This window comes from Macrotis lagotis, chromosome 1, assembly GCF_037893015.1.
Source record: "Macrotis lagotis isolate mMagLag1 chromosome 1, bilby.v1.9.chrom.fasta, whole genome shotgun sequence".
NCBI lineage: Eukaryota > Metazoa > Chordata > Mammalia > Peramelemorphia > Peramelidae > Macrotis > Macrotis lagotis.
This window is the reverse complement of record NC_133658.1, coordinates 355,073,564-355,093,717: the sequence shown is the minus strand read 5'-3', so window position 1 is coordinate 355,093,717 and position 20,154 is coordinate 355,073,564. Positions and strand designations below refer to the sequence as shown.

The 20,154-nt window shown below is 40.8% G+C and overlaps 1 protein-coding gene across 1 annotated transcript in view; it reads left to right on the top strand.

The window, feature by feature from the left end:
• TLDC2 (TBC/LysM-associated domain containing 2) overlaps positions 1 to 20,154 on the top strand; it is a 34,173-nt gene that overhangs the window by 3,014 nt on the left and 11,005 nt on the right. Inside the window, exons 2-6 of the mRNA XM_074202134.1 lie at positions 9,660 to 9,808; positions 11,971 to 12,070; positions 16,892 to 17,041; positions 17,451 to 17,603; positions 19,536 to 19,631. Of these exons, the coding sequence (XP_074058235.1) occupies positions 9,660 to 9,808; positions 11,971 to 12,070; positions 16,892 to 17,041; positions 17,451 to 17,603; positions 19,536 to 19,631 (648 nt within the window). The remainder of the gene's footprint in view (positions 1 to 9,659; positions 9,809 to 11,970; positions 12,071 to 16,891; positions 17,042 to 17,450; positions 17,604 to 19,535; positions 19,632 to 20,154) is intronic.

Genomic DNA, 20,154 nt, shown 5'->3' with positions numbered 1-20,154 from the left:
AAATTAAACATTAAAAAAACTAAATGATGGGATTGGGATTAGTCTTTTCTATTATTGTCCTGTTAGATTCCCATCCTTTGGGGGGAAGAGGCGAATACAGCAGTCTTAGGAGTCCTATGTTCCTTCCAGGGAGGGCTTGAAGAATCAGCTCAATTTTCTGGCACATCAGGGGAGATGATGCCTCCAGAAAGCTGAGAATGTTGTAGGCAGGAACAGAGACAGTTCACCTCCTAGTGTTTAGTCAACTCCTGTATTCCTGTCAAGTCTGCTTTCCCCAGGAGTACCACACACCCTCCTCCTCACTACTTCACTTCTCTCCCCAGCACATATGTATTCCAGACTCTGAGGGAGGATGGAACTCAAGTCAATTCAGCCTTTCTGATGTGCCTACCATTTACAGAGTCCTGGGTATTGGGAGATGCAAAAATCAATCAATGAACAAGCATTCATTAAGACCTATTATATGCAAAGAACTCAGTTTCATGCTGGGGATGCAAAGAAAAAGCAAAAAAAAGTCTCTGATTACTAGTAGTTTATATTCCAGTGGGGGGGATGACATTTTTATCCATAGATATATTTAAGTTACTTGCAGAGTAAATAGAAGGTACCCTTGAGGGAAAAGTATTAGTTGCCAATGGGGACTGGAACTAGCCTCCTGGGGAAGGTGACTTTTGAGCTCCCCGGTAAGGGAAGCTGCAGGATTCTTGGAAGCAGTAGTGAGGAAGATGAACTTCCAAGTCCTGTACAAGCCAGTGAAAAAGCAAGGGAGCATTGTGTGTGAGGAGTGGTAAGTGGGCCTTGATGGCTGGACCCCAGAACGGATGGAGTCTGGAAGGAAAGGAAAGGACCTGGATTATGAAGAGCTTTAATGTTAATAATTAAAGACCCAAAGTACCTGCTGTCAGGAAGCTTAAAGAACTGGAGCAAGTCATAGCTCCTTTCCTCAGTTTAGTTTCCCCATCTATAAAAATGAAGATAACCATATTTGCATTGGGGGAAAGTGCTTTGCAAACCTCAAAGAGTCATATGGTATAGATATAATTATAATAATTATTATTAGGAGAGACGACTCATATACAAATAAGGTAAGGTATAGAGTGGTTTATTAGAAGGATGGCTGGATTTTAAGGAGCTTCCTGATTTTCCTCTGCCTATCTGATGTTAAGCAAGTCATCTTCTCTGTCTCATCAAACTAAAGTAGTTGGTAAAGCTCCAACATCTGATTTTACCATCAAAGGATTAGAGACAAATGAAGAGAGCTATTCAAGATCTGCTGAAGGAAAGTTTGTGTGCATTTGTGTAAGCTTATGAAAGAGAGACTATCTGGAATAGGTCTTGTGAACTGGGTGAGGGGAGATTCCAATAGATTTATAAACCCCCCTGGGACAGCTGGTTGACACAGTGGACAGACCACTGGCCTGGGGTTTGGGGAGGACTCAGTTCAAATTCAATCTCAGACACTTATTAGCTGTGTGACCTTGGGCAAATTGCTTAATCCCAATTGCCTAAAAAAAGTGGGGGGGGGGGAGAGTCTAAACTCTTATGTGTAATATTTTGTTGTTGTTGAGTCTTTGTGAGTCCATTTGAGGTTTTCTTGGCAAAGACACTGGAGTGGTTTACCATTTCCATCTCCAGATCATTTTACAGATGTTGAAACTGAGGTAAACAGGATTAAATGACTTGCCTAGGGTCACCCAGCTCGTATGTATCTGAGGCCAGATTTGAACTCAAGAAGATGAGTCTTATTTCACACCTGGTGCTCTATCCACCGGGCTACCTACTTGTCCTCCCCATAGGTGTTTAATAAATACTTATTGATTAACAAGCATTTTTTCAGTTTAAAGAAAAAAAAAATTGCTTCCCCCAAAGTATTCTTTCCTTGCCTGGCTGACCTGACTTATTTTTCCTGACCTCTTTGCTCTGTGGACTGAAGAGCCCTTCACAGACAAGGGCCATATGGGATAAATGAGGTGCTTTACCAGTAAGGGAATGGGAGGGGAAAAAAAAAAGAATTTGAACACTCTCTTTGAGCAAAAATGACCCCTGGGCAGTTCCAGCAGATGGCGGCAACATCTCAGTGGAGAAACAGTGAATGGCAGCATCTGAGAGGGAAGAAGAAAGTGGGGATAAGGAGAGATGGAGCACGAGCAAGAATGAGACAGAGTCAGAGACAAAGAGACAGAGAGAAAGAAAAGAGAAAGTAGACACACACAGAGAAATAGTAGCTACAGAACTGACATCGGTGACATGAAGCATCAGTCCAGATTGTTACTAGTGCCAGGGGTCTGAGAACAGCTAACATGGAAGTTTGGGGGAGAACACATCTCTTTGTGTCCCTAGGTGACCTGAGTGTGCACAATGCCAGTAGTGGAGTCAGGTTATTAGGTGTGACCCCGGGCAAATTACTCATAACAAACAAAAAATCAGTAGGAGAGCAGTAACCAATCGCTTTTCATAATAACCTTAATTCTTCTCCTTTCCAACCTTGTTAAACTCCAACTTTACCTGGGAATAAACTATGATTAAGATCATGAGATTCAGAGACAGGTCTTTAAAAAAGACATAATCTAAAGCATCTCATTTTACAAATGAGATTGAGACCCCTGAAGATTTAAGTGAGATTAAAGTTTTAAAGATTTAAGATTAAAGATTTAAGTTGCCCAAGATCATAATAATGAAATAATTTAAGATGATTTGCAAATCTTAAAATGGCAATACATGCTTATTATTATCATACAATGTTTTGAAGTTTACAAAGTATGTTCTTTTTTTTTTATTTGCAAGGCAATGGGGTTAAGTGGCTTGCCCAAGGCCACATAGCTAAGTAATTATCAAGTGTCTGAGGTCGGATTTGAACTCAGGTGCTCCTGACTCCAAGTCCAGTGCTCTATTCATTGCACCACCCAGATGCCCCTACAAATTGTGTTCTTTACAGAAACCCTATGAAATAGATATCACAAATATTATTATCTCCACTTTTCATATAAGTTTTTTTTAATTAACAAGAATTCCAACTCTTCCCTGCCCAAATTAAAAAACAAAACAAAACATAAGACCTTTGTAACAAATATGCAGTCTAGCAAAACAAGTGTCTATTTTGACCATACCCCAAAATATATTCTCATTCTGCAACTTGAGTTCATCACATCAAAAACTCTGTCAGGTACTAGGAAGCATGTTTTATTATTAATCTTCTGAGATGACTAACAATTCATTATACTGAAAAGCCTTCTTAGATATTAGTTGCTTTTCTTTATTATGTTGTTATTGTATAAATTGCTATCCAGGTTCTGCTCACCTCATTCTGTAACAATTAATACAAATTTTCCTAAGTTTCTCTAAAAAAAATACCTTTCATTTTTTCTCATAATACAATAATGTTCTATTACTTTCATAAACACTGCTTTGTAAGCTAGTTAACTTGATCTCTGAGTAATCAGAACCACAGTGCATCAGAAATGAAAGGGAATTTAAGATCATCTTAAGAGACCATCATTCCAAGCCATCTAGACCAGGTGTGTCCAAAATATGGCCCTCAAAGTCCATTCATGCAGCCCTTGATGCATAACTAGAAAATGGAAGAATGAGTTGCAGCACTAGTGCTGCAACATCACATACCAGTTTAACCCTTAACTAACGTAACTTCACTTTTTAATGTAATTAACATTGTGTGGTCTCACAGCCCCTCCCCCCAATTTTTTTTACAGAAGTTATACATATAAGAATTATGTTATTTTAACATGTTATATGACATTTAATTGCAACAGCATAATTGTTCTTTTGTTACAGAACTTTGAGAATAGATTTCAAGATTTTATGCCCTAGTACATGTTCAATTTTTGTGTAGGTGTAGATTTCAAGATTTTGGAAAACACCAACTACAATTCAATATATTTGCTACTCCATTCTCAATTGATTTCAGCACATTGCCTGCAAACTTGCAAACAGAATATATAGAATTACAATCAGATAGTCATCTTAAAGATAAAATTTATTCAAGCATCTTTATTGGACTTTTTAGAAGTTGTACTTACCTCAAGAAAAATACCTGGCATTTCATGACATCTCTTTTGGGAGTATGTATATTTGTGAACAAATTTTTTTCCCATATGAAGCATACAAAAAGTAAAAATAGAACAAAAATTTCAGACCAGAATCTTGAAAATATTCTTCACATCACTACAATCTCTATCAAACCAGATATAGATGCACTAGTCTTGAAAAAGCAGACTCTGTTTCCATTAAAAATTACATGTCATTATTTGTTTAAAAATTAAATGTCCTAATTGTGGTATGTGATTGAGATGAAATGCTGTTCTGTTGTGGGAAATGATGAACAGGACACTCTCAGTAAAAAAACTTACAAAAGCAAATGCAATGGGAAATGCATTTTATACAAAGTAACAGTAATATTGCAGGATTATCAGCAGTGAATGATTTACCTTTTCTCAGTAAAGCTGTGTGACTCAGGAGAACTTGAAGAACATCCCAAAGACAGAGTTGATGGTATCAGACTGAAGTATGCTTTTTTTCCACTTCATTTTTCTTGGGGTTTCTCTTTTTGGGGAGAGAGGGATATTATGTTTACTTTTACAACATGACTATTGTAGTAATTTTTTTTATGACTTCACATTTTTAACCTATACCAAGTAATTTGCTTTCCTCAAAGAAGGGAGAGAATTTGGAACTCAAGGTTTTGGAAATGAATGTTGAAACTTGTTTTTGCATGGGGGAAAAGTAAAATAAAATAGATATTAAATATTAATTAAAATTAAAAATCTTATTATTCTATTCATTATTTTTGTTATTATATTTTTGTGCCATTACATTTTATTATCATACACACTGGCAATATGGTTTACATTATAGTCAAAAATAAATATTAAACACTATATGTAAGTTTCTGTTGTGTGATACAACCCAGGAGAGCTAAAAGGTTGAATGTCCATTAACTAGACTAATCCTCTAATTTTGTCAAAGAAACTGAAGCTTAGAGAGAAGTGATGTCCAATACCACCTAGGCTATTTTGTTTTTAAAACAAAATTTAATTAATGACTTTAACTGATGACATCACCTGCTTCTCCCCGTGTTATGACTCCCATTCCATCTCCTCCCAAAGTCCTTTTATGTTAAAGAAGAAAGAGAAGAAAAAAACATAGTAAAACTAAAGAACATACCCCAAAAGTCTAATGTTATATGAAGGATTTTTCACCTTATGGTCCACTGTTAGGACATTGTATATGGGAGCATTGTAAATTATCTTTACTTGGTGTCCTTGAACACCAGAATCTTATCTTACTAAGTGCCACGGGAGTGGGGGGTGGATTAAAGACTGGAAGGATATTTAAACCCTGGTATTTTGGTAAATAAGCTGAGCACTTGGAGATCTCCTATCCCTTGTCTTCCTTGTTTCCCACCCCTCCAATGCTTGCCTGGGAAAGATTGAAGGAGTCCAGAAGTGGGACTCAGCAGTGCCACACCTCTGCAAGAAGCAGGTTGATGTATCTTCTCATATTTCCTTATGGGGGCCAGGCTTGGTCATGTTTATGATAAAATATTTAGTTTTGATTGTTGTGTTATTATTCCTTTAATTATTATGTTCATTGTGGGGGGGGATCTGCTCACTTTACTTTGCATTAGAATATATGTATTTCTTCACATTTGTCATATTTGCTTCTCATAACTTAGTAATACTTATTCCCTTATTTATGTACCACAGATAGTTTAGTCATTCCATAGTTGATAGGCATTTACTTTGTTGTTAATTTTTTTTTGCTCCCACAAAGTGTTGCTTTAAATATTTTGGTATATGTGGGTCTTTTTATCATGGTCACACAGAATGTTAATAATCAGAGGGTCTTCAAACAAAATTTTTGTTGCATCTTTAAAGTTATCTGATCAGGCAGTCAGTTAATAAGCATTCATTAAGCACTTACTATCCGTGTGTGTGTGTGTGTGTGTGTGTGTACGTATATGCATATATACATACATATGTCTCCCAGGTACTGTACTAAGAACAGGGGATAAGAAGAAAGACGAAGCAGTCCTGCCTCAAAGAACTTGCATTCTAATAGAGGACAGAACTCTTTATGACCCAATCTAAGGTTTTCTTGTAAAAGATACTGGAGTGGTTTGTCATTTCCTTTTCAAGCTCATTTTACAGATGAGGAAACTGAGGCAAACAGGGATAAATGACTTGCCCAGGGTTACACAGCTAGTTTTTAGAAGATTTTCTCTAGAAATGAGAATTAATGGGACAGCATGGGGGTGGGGAAAAGGGAGGAAAGAATAGGGGCTGTTGTGTGTTCCAGAGTTGTTTACAGACAAAACACCCATTGCAACAGTCATGTTTTAACTGGCAATATAGCCTGCCACCTGACTGCTATTCCCATAATAAAGAGTCTGCTAGGATCCCAGATTTTTGGGGCTGAACTCAGCCCTCCTTCCTGCCCTGCCTTCCCTCTAGGCTTGCTGCTTCCTTGGAGTTGTTTAGGAGACCTGATAACTCACTGGGCAGAGGGTCAAGGGCTCCTGTTCCTTTCCCTGTGCCCTGCCTCCTACAAAGGACCTGCAGAAGCAGTGTCCTTTGGCTCCTGGTTCCCAGGGAAGGAAGATTTTGGATCCTTCTTTCCCCAGCTCTGCCAACTTGGTACTGGTTAGCCCCTCCTGTTTGGGGTGCCTACACTTGGATGCACATGGAGCATTGGGGCAGAAGTCCTATGAGGCTTAGCAGGCCTTGTAGTTGACTCACCTTCCTGGGGGAAGAAGGGAGCTGATGGGTAATATAACAAGCCCTCCTTCTGCCTGATTCAGGATTCTAGATTTTCCCAGGCATTTCCAGACCCCTTATCTCCTTGGATCCTCACAACCATCTTATGAGAGAGGATCAGTCAGTCAACAAGCATTCATTAAGCTCTTTGTGTACCAGGGACATGACCAATCATTGGGAATAAAAATACAAGCAAACAGAAAGATGGACCAGGGAGTGGTTTACTGCTTTTTTTCTTTTAAACAGAAGTTCAGAGAGAGAATGAGTTTTTTCTGAACTCATACAAGGTAAGATCTGCATTCTTTCCACCTCAATGTGTTGTCAAAAGTTTGAGGAAGGGACTTTTTCCTCCTGCTCTTCCATTCTCTGTGAAGAAAGACTGCTCTATCTTTGTTCTACCTTACGCCAATCCATCTCCAATTTCAGGTACCTCTCTAGATACCTTCAGCCTCTCTTCATAGTTCTCTTTGACTCAAAGGTATGTCATGTCAGCTAGGGGCCAGCCCTGGAGAAGAAGGATCTGAGTTCAAACCCAGCCTTAGACATTTGATACTTCCTACCTTTGGGACCTTGGGCAAGTCACTTAACCCTGATTGCTTCGCATCCAGAGCCATCTTCATTCATCCTGATTCAGATCTGGTCACTGGACCCAGATGACTCCATAGGAAAAAGTGAGGTTGGGGTCTTTGCATAGCACCCCATCTCTCAATCCATTTCATTTGTTTATCATAATATCACCTCCCTGATGTCATGGTCTTCTTCCAGAATGAGGGACAAACAAACATCATGCCATGTTAGTAACTCATGGCAGCTTATAATAATTTAAATATATTTATAATAGCATATATTTATCTTTTATATATTTATCTTTTATATTTATAATTTTATATATTTTATAATAATATATACTTCTATATATTGCTTTGAAATTTTAAAAATATTTATAATATACATTTATCTTTTAGATATGTTTTAAAGTTTGCCAAGTACTTTACATCTATCTAATGAATTTATTTTATATATATGTAAAATCTGATTTGAACCTCATAACAAACCTTTAAGGTAAATAGTTGTTGTTTTTTATCTCTATTTTATCTCTATCCTTCTTGAAGCACAGAAGGATAAGTGACATGCCCAGAATCACTCATAAGTGTCTAAGACTGGATTTGAACTTCAGGTTTTCCTGATTCCAGACCCAGCATGCAATACTCTGTGCCACCAGCTACCTCAAAGAGATGACCCTTTTAAGGTGTGATAATTCATATTTATATAACATTTTGAGGTTTACTACAACAACTATGTGAGGTAAATGTTATAAGTTTTATTGTTTTGTTTTAAAGATCAAGGAAACTAAGGCTTTTGACCCCATTTACACAGCTTAGTAAGGTTAAAACCAGTCTACAAACTCAAAAATCTAAGACTTTTCACTATACCAGGTTGCCTACCAGGGTGATTTAACACTTCATTAGTTTTTCATTTTGTTTGTATTGATATCTTTTTGTTTTTAAATCAGTCTAATTTTCAAATATATCCTTCTTTACTCCCTTATTCAGCAAGCCATCCCATCCCCTTGCATAAGTATTGTTTCATTCTCAGGCAGACCAGAAGCTTGAAGATATATGCCTATCGATCAAACAAAAATTCTGCAGCCTTATACCCTAACCTTTGGACTTGTGAAGAAGAAAAAGAAGGAAAAGGAGCAATAAGCGCAGAAGGAGAAGGAGAAAGAGGAGGAATGGTGAGGAGGGAAGGGAAAGAGGAAAAAGAGAAGAAAACAAAGGAAGAGGAAAGGAGGGAAGAAAGAGAAGAAGAAAAAGAAGAGAGACAAGCAGATATAGGAATGGACAGAGGTGAGAGAGACTGAGAGAGCAGCAGCAGCAGCAGAGAGTAAGAAACAGCAGGACATATGAGTTAATTTGGGCTCTATTCAGAGCCTGATGATCTTTTTCTTCCCTTCTAAAGGTACAGAGAGCTTTAGAGTTTTTAAAAATTGTTTACCTGCTTGTGCTCAAATGTTTACTTTGTCTAAGTTTCTGAGGTAGAATTTGAACTCAGATCTTACCTGATTCCAAGTCCTGTATTATGGTCACTATATCACATAGTTGCCTCAAGAGGTAACTGTTTCCAGATGTGATAACAATAATTTATATTTATATATTTGAGTAAAGATAAGAGTGGTTGGTAGCCTTGTCTGTCTGCTTACGAACAGCTTAACATAGCCCATTAGACTGGCAACAAAGATTTTTTTAAAAAGGGGGGGAAAAGCAGTTCAGAAAACCAGCTGATAAACAGAGACAAAATATGAACTCTTTCAAACATGGAGTCTCTCTCCTACCTCTGCTAAGAAAGGAGGGGGGGCATATTTTCTTAACTTTTCTCTAGGACCAAGATGGTTATTATAATTACACAGTTTTTGCCTATTAACAGGAATCAAAGTTTTCAGTCGTACAGGAAGGAAGGCCTAAGGGTGGAATCTGCACAGGTGGATTTGCTTTTTTAGGGGGAAAGGGGACTAAAGTCTAATCAAATGTAAGTTATTCTTGAGAATAGGACCTGTTATATATCTGTTTTTGTGTTCTTAGATTCCTGATACTTAGTAATTGCTTATTATTATATGGATGGATGGATGAATCAGAGGTTGAAAAACTCTGGGCTCCTCTGGTTGCTCTTAGCCTGAATGGGGGGAAAGAGTATATTTGTATGTGTTTATAGAGTTCAAATTTATTGTGTAAGGTGATAACTGTTTGAGCCTTTCCAGCTGGAACTAGAAGCTGCAGCAGGGGCTGGGTCTTGAGAAGGGAAGGGTAAGAGTCTAAGCTAATTCATATAAGAGCCCTGAGAGAACTCCAGACTCTAGGGGTACAACAGTAATTGAGCCAGAACTGAGAGGAAGGGAGGAGAAAACCTGGCCCTTCGAGTAAGGAAGCCAGTCTAGAAAAGCAAGGTTTCAACCTGCCCACCCTGGAGGCAAACAAAGAAAACCTTTCCAGGGCCAAGTCTTCTGGAGGTTGGAAGAAGAGGCTCAGAGGGCTTTGTGGGTGAGTGTACCCTCTATGTACACCATGAGAACTTGGTCTTGAGTCTGATATTATTTACAGGGAGAGAAGCCTGGTTTTTGATAGGGTCTCGGGGTTCCTTGACTTAATTCCACCTCCAGAATGGCTATGTGATTTTCAACTCTAAATCCCATGAGCCTGAAATACTAGAGAGTCCAGTCCCCAGGGGCCATCAACTTAACTGTGCAGACAAGGTCACAGAAGGGCAATAATGATGGGGGTGGAGATGGGTGTTAGCCATTATCTAGATATAAACGAAATATAATAAAATATATAAATGAATTAAATATATAAACAAAATATATAAACAACAGTAAACCTAGTTAGAATATTATGTCATATCTCTTTATAATAAATTCAATATAATGATACATAATATAATATAGTACTATAAAGATAATAATTTATTAATAAACTTGGTGAATTAGCAATAATAACAACAAGGCATTATGTCATAGTGGATAGAAAACCAGCCCTGAAGACCAAGAAGACCTGCTTTCACATTCTGATTCTGATGCATATATTGGATGTGTGACCCTAGGCAAGTCACCTAACTTCTTGGTGCTTTCACTGTTATTGTTCAGTTGTTTAAATCATGTTGGACTCTTTGGGGACAGATTTGAAGTTTTCTTGGCAAAGATAGTGTGATTTGCCATTTCTTTCTCCAGTTCACTTGGCAGATAAGGAAACTGAGGCAAACAGAATTAAGGGGCTTGCTCAGAGTCAGAGTTTCTGAGGCCAGATTTGAATATGAGTCTTCTTGACTCCAGACTCAGCACTCTATCCTCTCTTGTGCTCTAGGCAGCTTCAAAACTATAAGCTGTAGAAAGTGTCAATCCACATTCAGAGTAGGAACATTTTCATCTTGAAGTTCTCAATATCAAGAGAAATCATAATCCAAACCCTATCCATAATGATAATAATAATAATAGAAATAGTGATAATAATGATAATAATAAATACTTTTGTTATACTTCAGACAATAGGATGCCAAGGGGATATATTAAAAAAAAAAAAGGTCTCCAAATGTTAGAAGTGAAGGAAAACAATACAAATCCAGTTTCTGCCTTCTATAAAGGAAGGTCTCCAATCATAGAGGAGGTTGAGAGGAGTGGTATGAAGGTTTAAATGAGCAGCATGGTAACAGCATGAGAAGTGTCGAGCTTCTTCTGGGAGGGATATCTTGTTTGGTGGTATTGAAACCAGGTAGAGCTATAGACACAAAAGAGAACAAGCTGGAAATTCAATTTCTGCCCTCTATAAGGGAGAAGTTTGGTGCTTACCCTCCAGCTCCCCAGTCAGCTGAGAAGCAAGGGGACAAGAGGGAATGTGGCATGTTGGAGGAGACTGGAGAATAAGGAGCAGAACTGGGAGAGGAGCAATGTGGGCAAAGCTGGCTGACCAGGGCCGGCCCCCATAAGAGTTCACCAAATGGAGGAGGGGAAGTAAGAACAAAGGTATTTCCCAGGGTGAGAGAGTTACTGGTAACAAGGTAGAGTGCCAAGAGTCAGGAAGAGCTCAGAGGAGAGGGTAAAGGAAAGGTGGTAGGGAAAGTAGAGATAGAAAATACAGACTCTTCTTTCTAGGAATTTAGTAGGGAAGCGAAGGACAGGCATATGGTGATAGCCCGAGGGGATGATATGGTTGAGGGAAGGCTTTTTGTAAGGTAGGGAAAACCTGGCCCATGGCCATGTTTGGAAGGACCACTAGAAGGGGTAACATGGAAGTGAAGAGGGAAGGAGAGGGGGGGAGAATGGGAAGGGATTTAAGGGTTTTATGGCGGGGGGGGGGGGGGGGGGGGGGGAAGCCGGGACTAAAAGCCAGGAAAATTTGAGTTCTAGTCCCACTTTAGTTCTTAACCAGCTGTGAGTCTTTCCTTTTCTCTAGGTCTGTTTTCCCTTAATTAAAGGGAGTAGACCAGTTTATTGCTAAGGTTCAGATGTCAGTGAAGACACCACAGTGCCCAAGAAGACAGAGTCCTGTGGGACAAGGCCTGATGCCTTTTGCCCAACCCTACCAAGATAGCAGGAGTGGGGCAGGGGTTGTCAATACCAGGGTGAGGCTGGCAAAGTCGAAAAGGGCAGCTCTGCAAAGCTGAATGTCCTTCACCAACCAGGTGCTGCTCCCTTTCCTTTCTCTTGTAGCTCCTCTCTGCCCCGCCCTAAGGCTGCCCAGGACACAGCCACAGCCAGCCTGGCCCCAGGCAGCAGGATGAGAGGGCTCCGGTGGCGCTACACCCAACTGGTAGGCCCTGCTCCCCCCTCCCCATTCCCCCCAAACACCCGACTCTAAAGCTTCAGATGAGTGTGTGAACTGGACCTTGGGGCAATTCACCTGAGAACTTAAAAGCTGTTGCTGGTTCCCCTCATCTGGCCCAGCCTCTCCTGGCTCTCAGCGACCCCTCAGCTCTCAGCATCCCAGTCATAACTTGGCAAACTGCTCTCCTTTCCTCTTTAACCCTGGCTTTGTCTGGCATTCTGTCCACAGAGCTTGCAGTGGTGAGGAGAGGCCCCTTGGTGTGATGACCCAGTCCTATTCCGGAGGGCAGGGGGTGGACCAAGATCCTGGGTTATCCCTGGGAAGGGTGGTTGTCCCTACAGGGACACAGTCAATCTAGAGATGGTCCTCTTGCTGAAGCTCTATACCAGGCTCAGCCCCTGCCTGGGCTGGCAGTGGCTGGCAGTGGTCAGGACATGGATTCATCGTGGCTTGAAACTGGCTTGGGGGAGGGGAAGAAAGTGCCACCTATTGCCAGGGGCCAGGTGAAGCAAGAGGAGCCTGGGAGGATCTGAGAAGGGCTTCAGGGTAGGGATTAGGCTAGTAGGAAAGACCTAGGAAAAAACACCACACAAACACACACACACACACACACACACACACACACACACACACACACACACACCCCCACAGGACTGGAGCTGGAAGGGATCTTAGAGATCATTTAATCCTAGCATTCTCAATCTTTTCATTATCCTGGACTACTTAAGTAGTCAAGTGAAACTTAATGTTTATCCTTCATTCTCAAGGAAGACCACATCAGAGAGGTGATTCTATGACAAGCACATGAATTGGATTTGAGGGAGGGAGGATGTGCTAAGTCACCAGCCTCATTTTCTCCTCCAGAGCCATCTGGGTCCAGTGGCCAGATATGAATCAAAATGACTGGGGATGGCCCTGGGTTTGAGGCAATCTGGGTTAAGTGACTTGCCCAAGGTCACACAGCTAGTAAGTGTCAGAGATTAGATTCAAACTCCTGTCCTTCTGATTCCAAGGCCAGTGCTCTATCCACTGTGCCTTTTTCACACCACAAATGAAACCTATTGAAGCCTTCTCAGAATATTTTTAAATGTATAAAAATGTATAGGATTATAAAGAAATACAATTATATTGAAATATCATCATCAAAATATGTTTCAAGAGTCAAATTTGTGATATAATTGTCTTATATTCTCTTCTATTAATACTAAATAATAGCTAGCATTTATTTACAAAGTACTTGAAGGCAAAAAACTTTTCAAGCATTTTTAAGAATTCCGTAAATAAATGTTATCTTATTTGATCTTCACAACAATTTTGTGAGGTAAGTGTCATTTATCTCCATTTTACAGATGAGGAGGCTGAGGTAAACAGAAGTGAGGTGGTTTACTCAGGGTCATGCAGCTAGCAAACATCTGAGATAGGATCTGAACTAAGTTCTTTCCCACTCCAATTCTAGCTCTCTATTCACAGTACCATCTAGCAACCTTAAATGACAAGGTAATACATTGACAATATAGGTAAATTCACTGAATAGGGTATAAAAATCTATTTTTACCTGAGGGGTAAAAAGGAGAGGAAAGGGATGGGAGAAAGGGGGCAGGGAGGGGAGGCGGGTGTAGGTGATAAAAGAGAGGGAAAATCATGGGAGAGGGTAGTCAGATACTACACACTTTTCAGGAGGGACAGGGTAAAAGGAGAGAGAGAGAGAAGAAGAAATGGGGGTAGAAGGAATAGGATGGAGGAAAATATAGCTAGCAATAGCAACTGTGGGAAAAAATATTGAAGCAATTTCTCTGATGGATTTATGATAAAGAATGTGATCCATCCCAAAGAAAGAGCTGATGGTATCTGAATAGAGTGAGGCACACACTGTTTTATCCCTCTCACTATTTTTTTTTTTGAGATTTCTCTGTCTGAGAGGGGGATTATGTTTACTTTTACAAATCTATCATATTAATGTGAAAAATGAATAATTTTTAAGTCTATTTTTATTTATTTTAAATATATATTTTTAAGTTACAAAATTTTCTTTCACCCTCCCTTCCCACCCCCCACTCCCAGCGGCAAACAGTCAGGTTAGCATTGTACATATATATTTTTGATAAACATGTCTATAGATTAGTCATTTTCATTATGCAGAATTAGGATTAAGGGAAAGAGATATATAATAGATGATTTTTATAAAGTGTTCATCAGATTTTGAAGGCTTGGTTTTTTGTTTTGTTTTTGTTTTCTTCCTCTGGATGGGGATAACATTGTTCACAGCCAGTCTAATATGGTTGTTCTAGCTCTGAACTGCTAGGAGGAGCTACTTCCATCAAGGTTAATCAACTCACAATGTTGTTAATGTGAATGGTGTTCTCTTGGTTCTGCTCCCTTCACTCACCATCAGATCCTGTAACTCATTCCATGCTTTTCTAGAGTCCGACCACTTATGGTTTCTTATAGAACAATAGTATTCATATACCATAACTTGTTTGGCCATTCCCTAATTGATGGGCATCCCCTCAATTTCCAATTCTTTGCCACTACAAAAGAGCTGCTATGAATATTTTGGAACATGTAGGACTTTTCACATTTTTTATGATTTCTTCTGAACATAGACCTAGAATTGGAATTGCTGGGTCAAAGGGTATGATAGTTTTATTGCTCTTTGGGCATAGCTCCAAATTGCTTTCCAGAAAGGTTGGATCCATTCATAACTCCACCAGCACTGCATCAATGTCCTAATCCTCCCACAACCTCTCCAACAGTGATTGTTTTTCCCTTTTTCTCTTCTTGGCTAATCTGATAGGTGTAAGGCAATACCTCAGAGTTGTTTTAATTTGCATTTCTCTAATCAATAATAATTTGGAGCATTTTTTCATATGATTATATAAAACTTTAATTTCTTCATTTGAAAACTATCTGCTCATATCCTTTGACCATTTACCAATTGAGGAATGACTTGTAACCTTATAAATTTGATGCAGTTCTCTATATATTTTAGAAATGAGACCTTTATCACAACTTCTGGTTGTAAAGATTGTTTCCCAGATTTCTGCTTTCCTTCTAATTTTGGCAGCATTGATTTTATTAGTGCAAAACCTTTTTCATTTAATATAGTAAAAATCATTCATTTCGCAGTTTATGATGCACTCTAATTCTTGTTTGGTCATAAATTTATCCCCTTTCCATGGATCTGATAGAGTATTTCTTGATGGTGTTGCCTTTTATGTCTAAATCCTGTTCCCATTTTGACTTTATTTTGGTTTAGGGAGTAAGATGTGAAACTCTGTCTGGTTTTGGTCATACTATTTTCCAATTTTTGTCAGATAGTGAGTTCTTATCCCAGAAGCTGTTATCTTTGAGTTTGTCAAACAGTAGATTGCTATAGGCATTTATTGCAGGTTCTTTTGAATGGATCAATAAATATTTTTTAAAAAAATAAAATATAGGTAAATTAAAGGGTCTAATAACCACAGTAATTTCAAAGTAGTGATGGACAATGATATTTCAAGATATCTACAAAAATTTCAATGTGATATGAAAATATCTGTAATTTCTCTTGGTGACTACTATGGTCAACATTTACAATGGAAGAAAATGCTAAATTGTTAGTGAAAATAAAGATGTAATTTTTTCCCCCATTCAAGTTCTTGGACACCCTTGAAATCTATCTGTAGATACTAGGTTAAGAACCTCTGCTCTAGTCCAACTTTATTTGACAGATGATGAAACTCCAGACCCAGAGAGGAGGGAAAAAATTGAATATTAATGGTCAAACCTGTATTTGAAACCAATTCTCTGATTCTAAATTTAGGTTTCTTTCCCACTGTGATGCAGTACAGATTACATCATTACACCTGTATATAAATACATACATGTATACATGTATGTATTTATATACACCCACACAAACACACCCACACACATATACACACAGGAGCTATAAGGCCTTTGTTCTTGACACCTGGATAGCAAAGACTGTGGATAGGGCTAAGGGCAGGGCTCTTGGATGGTCTCTGTAACCTGACTTCTCCCCCAGAAAAGACCAAATTCAGAAGGGCTAGGAGCAGAGAACCCCCTTTTTGGAGGACCCCTTGAATCAGGACAACAACCTCAGTGGGGCCCAACTCCATGGGAAATATCCCCATTTACATCCCCAGAGAACTGGGGAAATATATGTCCTTGGGACTGAAGAATTTCTCCTGGAAATGGAGAAGCTGAGCTGGAGTTGGGGCTGCACCTGAGAAGAGAGCTCTTCTTGGGGGAATAGGGGACCTGTGGCCATCACTGGCCTCCCAAGATGGCCCCATGGGCACTGGGGGGAGGTGATGGTGGGGCCTGGAAAGGGCCCTAGAGGGACTAACTGCAGCCTGCAGGGCAGATTGGACTTCAGACCTTTCTTCTGTTAGAGACACAGTTTTTTGTTTGTTTGTTTTTTAGGTTTTTGCAAAGCAATGGGGTTAAGTAGCTTGCCCAAGGCCACACAGCTAGGTTATTATTAAGTATCTGAGGCTGGATTTGAACTCAGGTCCTCCTGACTCCAGGGCTGGTGCTCTATCCACTGGACAACCCAACCACCCCTGGAGACACAGTTTTGCCACAAACTTCCTCCCTGCTTTTAGGCACCCTCCTTTTTGCTACCATGAAAAGAACCTCCTTTCTCTTTAAAATGAGGTTCAAATGAGATGGCCTCGAGAGTCTCCTCCAGATTGTTTCCATGACTATCGTAGAAACAAGGCAGTCGCTATCTAAGCAGGTTGCCTTCTTCACTGCCTAGCCCCTACAGACCACACCTGAATCCACTGCTCTCGTTCACAGCCCAGTCAACCAGATGACCCTCTGCCAGGAGAGGCTGAGGCCGAGGATGAGCTCCAGGCTGAACCAAGTGCCCAGGGCCCTGGCACTGAGGAGGCTTGGATCTCCAACCTGGGGGAGAGCAAAGTCCTGTGTGCAGAGGAATTCAGACAGGTATGGACGACTACTGCTGGGGACTTACGGACTTTGGATCTGAGTCTGAGAGGGCTCCTGGAGGAAGACTGTCTACCTGGACAATGTCAGGGATAGGCTAGCAGGAGAGAGATCTAGGGTCTTGTCCTGGCTCTATTATTTGACTTTCTAGGGGAAATAGGACTGGTAATTTTTCTGCCATGAACCTCAATTTTCCCCATTTATAAAATGATAATATGTTGCACCCCCCACCACTTGTGGTTTAAAGGCTCAAGTACCTTTCCATATTTCCAAATTCTGTGGCTAGGGCAGATCTTCTCTTTCATCCCTTGGTTTCAATGACTTATTCCTAGTCTAAGTTCTTCTGGTCTCCCAGCCCTTCCCTAACCTTGACTGAGGAAATGCTCCATGCTCCTATTTCTGTCCCCAGCTCATCCCATACTTCCCACCTCGGTTCACTGGTCACTCCTGGGCTCTGGTTTACTGCACTGCAAGGGATGGTTTCAGCCTGCAGAGCCTGTATCGGAGGATGGAGGGCCAGAGCTCCCCTGTGCTACTGGCACTCAGGGACAGGGACGGCCAGGTGAGTGGGACCAGGATACTGGGGGTGGGGGTGGAGGGCAAAGGCTTGAGTTGTGAAAGAGGTAGTGGTGGGGTCTCCTGCCCCAACCCAGCCCTAGGAGGTTCTCTTTTCTTGAGATGGTCTCTTCAGAGGCACACTCACCTGCATTCCCCAGGGAAAGGGCACACACAGAGTAGAGGAATGAGGATGCTCTCCCAGATAGCATTCACAGAACGGGGTCTCTCACCACCACAGTCTCAGGGCACAGCCCCTGTGGCTGAAGGGTCACATAGTGGGGGCAGTCATGAGCTGAGTCAGATATTTGGTATCTCCACAGAAGAAATTTTTATTCCTGCACTTCTCTCCCATCAACTACCACAAAAGCTCCTTGTCTGAATCTCTCATTCACTCACTCCCTTCTCTTTCTCTCTCATCTTTTTTTTCTCTTCTCCTCCTCTTGTCTGTTTTTCTTATCCTCTCTTCTTTCCTCTCTCCTTTCCTCCCTCCTTCTCTCTCCCTCTCTTCCTTCCCTTACACTTCTTTCTGCCTTCTCTCTTCTTTCCTCTCCTCTCTCACTCATAGTCTCTCCTGTCTTTCTCTCTCCTTTCCTCTTCTTTCCTCTCCTCTCTCTGTCTCTCCGTCTCTCCCACTCACATTCCTCTCTCTTTCTCCCTTCCTCTCTGTCTCCTTCTCTCTCTCCCACCTTATTTCTCTCCCTCTCTCCCCCCTTCCATTCTTTCTCTTGTTGGGGGCAGCAGGCTGTGGGGGGCAAGGTGCTCTGTAATTAATCTTTCTTAGCTACATCAGCTGACATTTCCTATCCCTATTCAGAACAACTACTTAGAAAATTTTGTGCCTGAGGTTAGTACACAAATAAGACCTATTTGGCCTCATTTTGGCAATTTTCCTCACAGGGGCACTGGGGTCCCTAGGAAGTTTGAGGTTACTTCTGGGATGCAGAGTGGTGTGGAGCAGGGGAGCGACTCAGCCCAGCCTATCATGCGAGGGCTTCCTTTTTAATTATTTTCATAAACCAGATGCCAAGCTCTGTTTTTTTTTCTTGTTTTTTTTTTTTTTTGGATTTTTCAAGGCAATGGGGTTAAGTGGTTTGTCCAAGGCCACACAGCTAGGTAATTATTAAAGTGTCTGAGGCTGGGTTTGAACCCAGGTACTCCTGACTCCAAGGCCAGTGCTCTATCCACTGCGCCACCTAGCCACCCCGTAAGCTCTGTTCTTCTATGCCACTAAGAGACTGCAGTTTATATTAGGGCTTTCAATTCATCATCCCTGGGCAAAGTCCAAATTGCTCTCTCCTAGTTATAGCCTTGTTTCTCTTAATCAGTTCATCAAAGAAATGTTTCTCTTTTTTCTTTTTTTCCTAGCATATATTTTTAATCGGTTTTTTAAAAGCACCTCTTGAGATCATACTCTGTATTCCCTCTGGGCTCACTTCATTGAGAGGAGAAAAGGAGAAAAGAGGAATCAAACCTTGTCCTTGGAGAACCCCCAGTCTGGGTGGGAAGCAGAAGGCATCCACAGGAAACAATTAGAGAAAAAGACAGTATATTTTAGGGCTAAATTGCAACTTTCAAACTCCAAATGTTATAAATGTTTGGTATGGGCTTGAGCAGTTGGTGAAGGCTCCCTAGAGGGGAGATGACACATCTTGGGCCTTGAAAGATGGTACACTTTTAATATGAGGAAGGGGAAGAGGGAGGAAGGGCATTCCAGGCTGCAAACCTGCCCAGACCTAGGGATGCTCTGTTTATGGGATAATTAGCAATAGTCTTGGGTCCAGGGCTTAGATCCTTACTGAGAACCAGTCTTGGGGGAGCAGGGGATGGGATGCTCTTTGGTGAAATTTCGGGGAGCCTGAGAACTTTCTAAGGAAACTCCCTCTGGTCTCCACAAGGTCTGTGCAGATGCCAACCTTGCTTTTGTTTCCTGTTCCAGATATTTGGTGCCTTCTCCTCGACAGCCATCCGGCTCAGCAGCTGTTTTTATGGCACTGGAGAAACCTTCCTCTTCTCCTTCTCCCCCCAGCTGAAGGTGCGGCCCCCAGACTGGAGTCAAGTCTGAGTGAATCTCCTGGGTCTCTGGCAGCAGCCAGCTCTGTCCCCATTACACACCCCAGGGTGAAGAGTAGAATGGGCCCCAAGGGACCCAGGGCCATCTGAGCATGATGGTGGAATGCAGGAGGCAAGGAACAGAGACCCTGGTCATTGTGCCCAGGGTGGGGTCTTACCTCATAAAGCAGCCTATTTTTATTATTGGATAAAAATAAGCCCTAGAATTTACCAAACAGGGGAGTGGTTCAAGTCACCAAGAAATCTGGAAATCAATCTCTGAAATATGTCTCCTTGGTAAAAGTTCTCACTGACATAAAATCAAGATTACTGCAGTAACTTCTTATAGATCTTTATGCTTCTTTCAAATACTTTTTATTTAACTAAGCCACTTATCTTCCTTATACCTGGATGGAGTGATAGGATCATAGATTTAGAGGCAAAAAACACTTTAGAGAAATCCAATTCTATTGTTTTAAAGATGAGGAACCTGAAGCAGGTAGGTG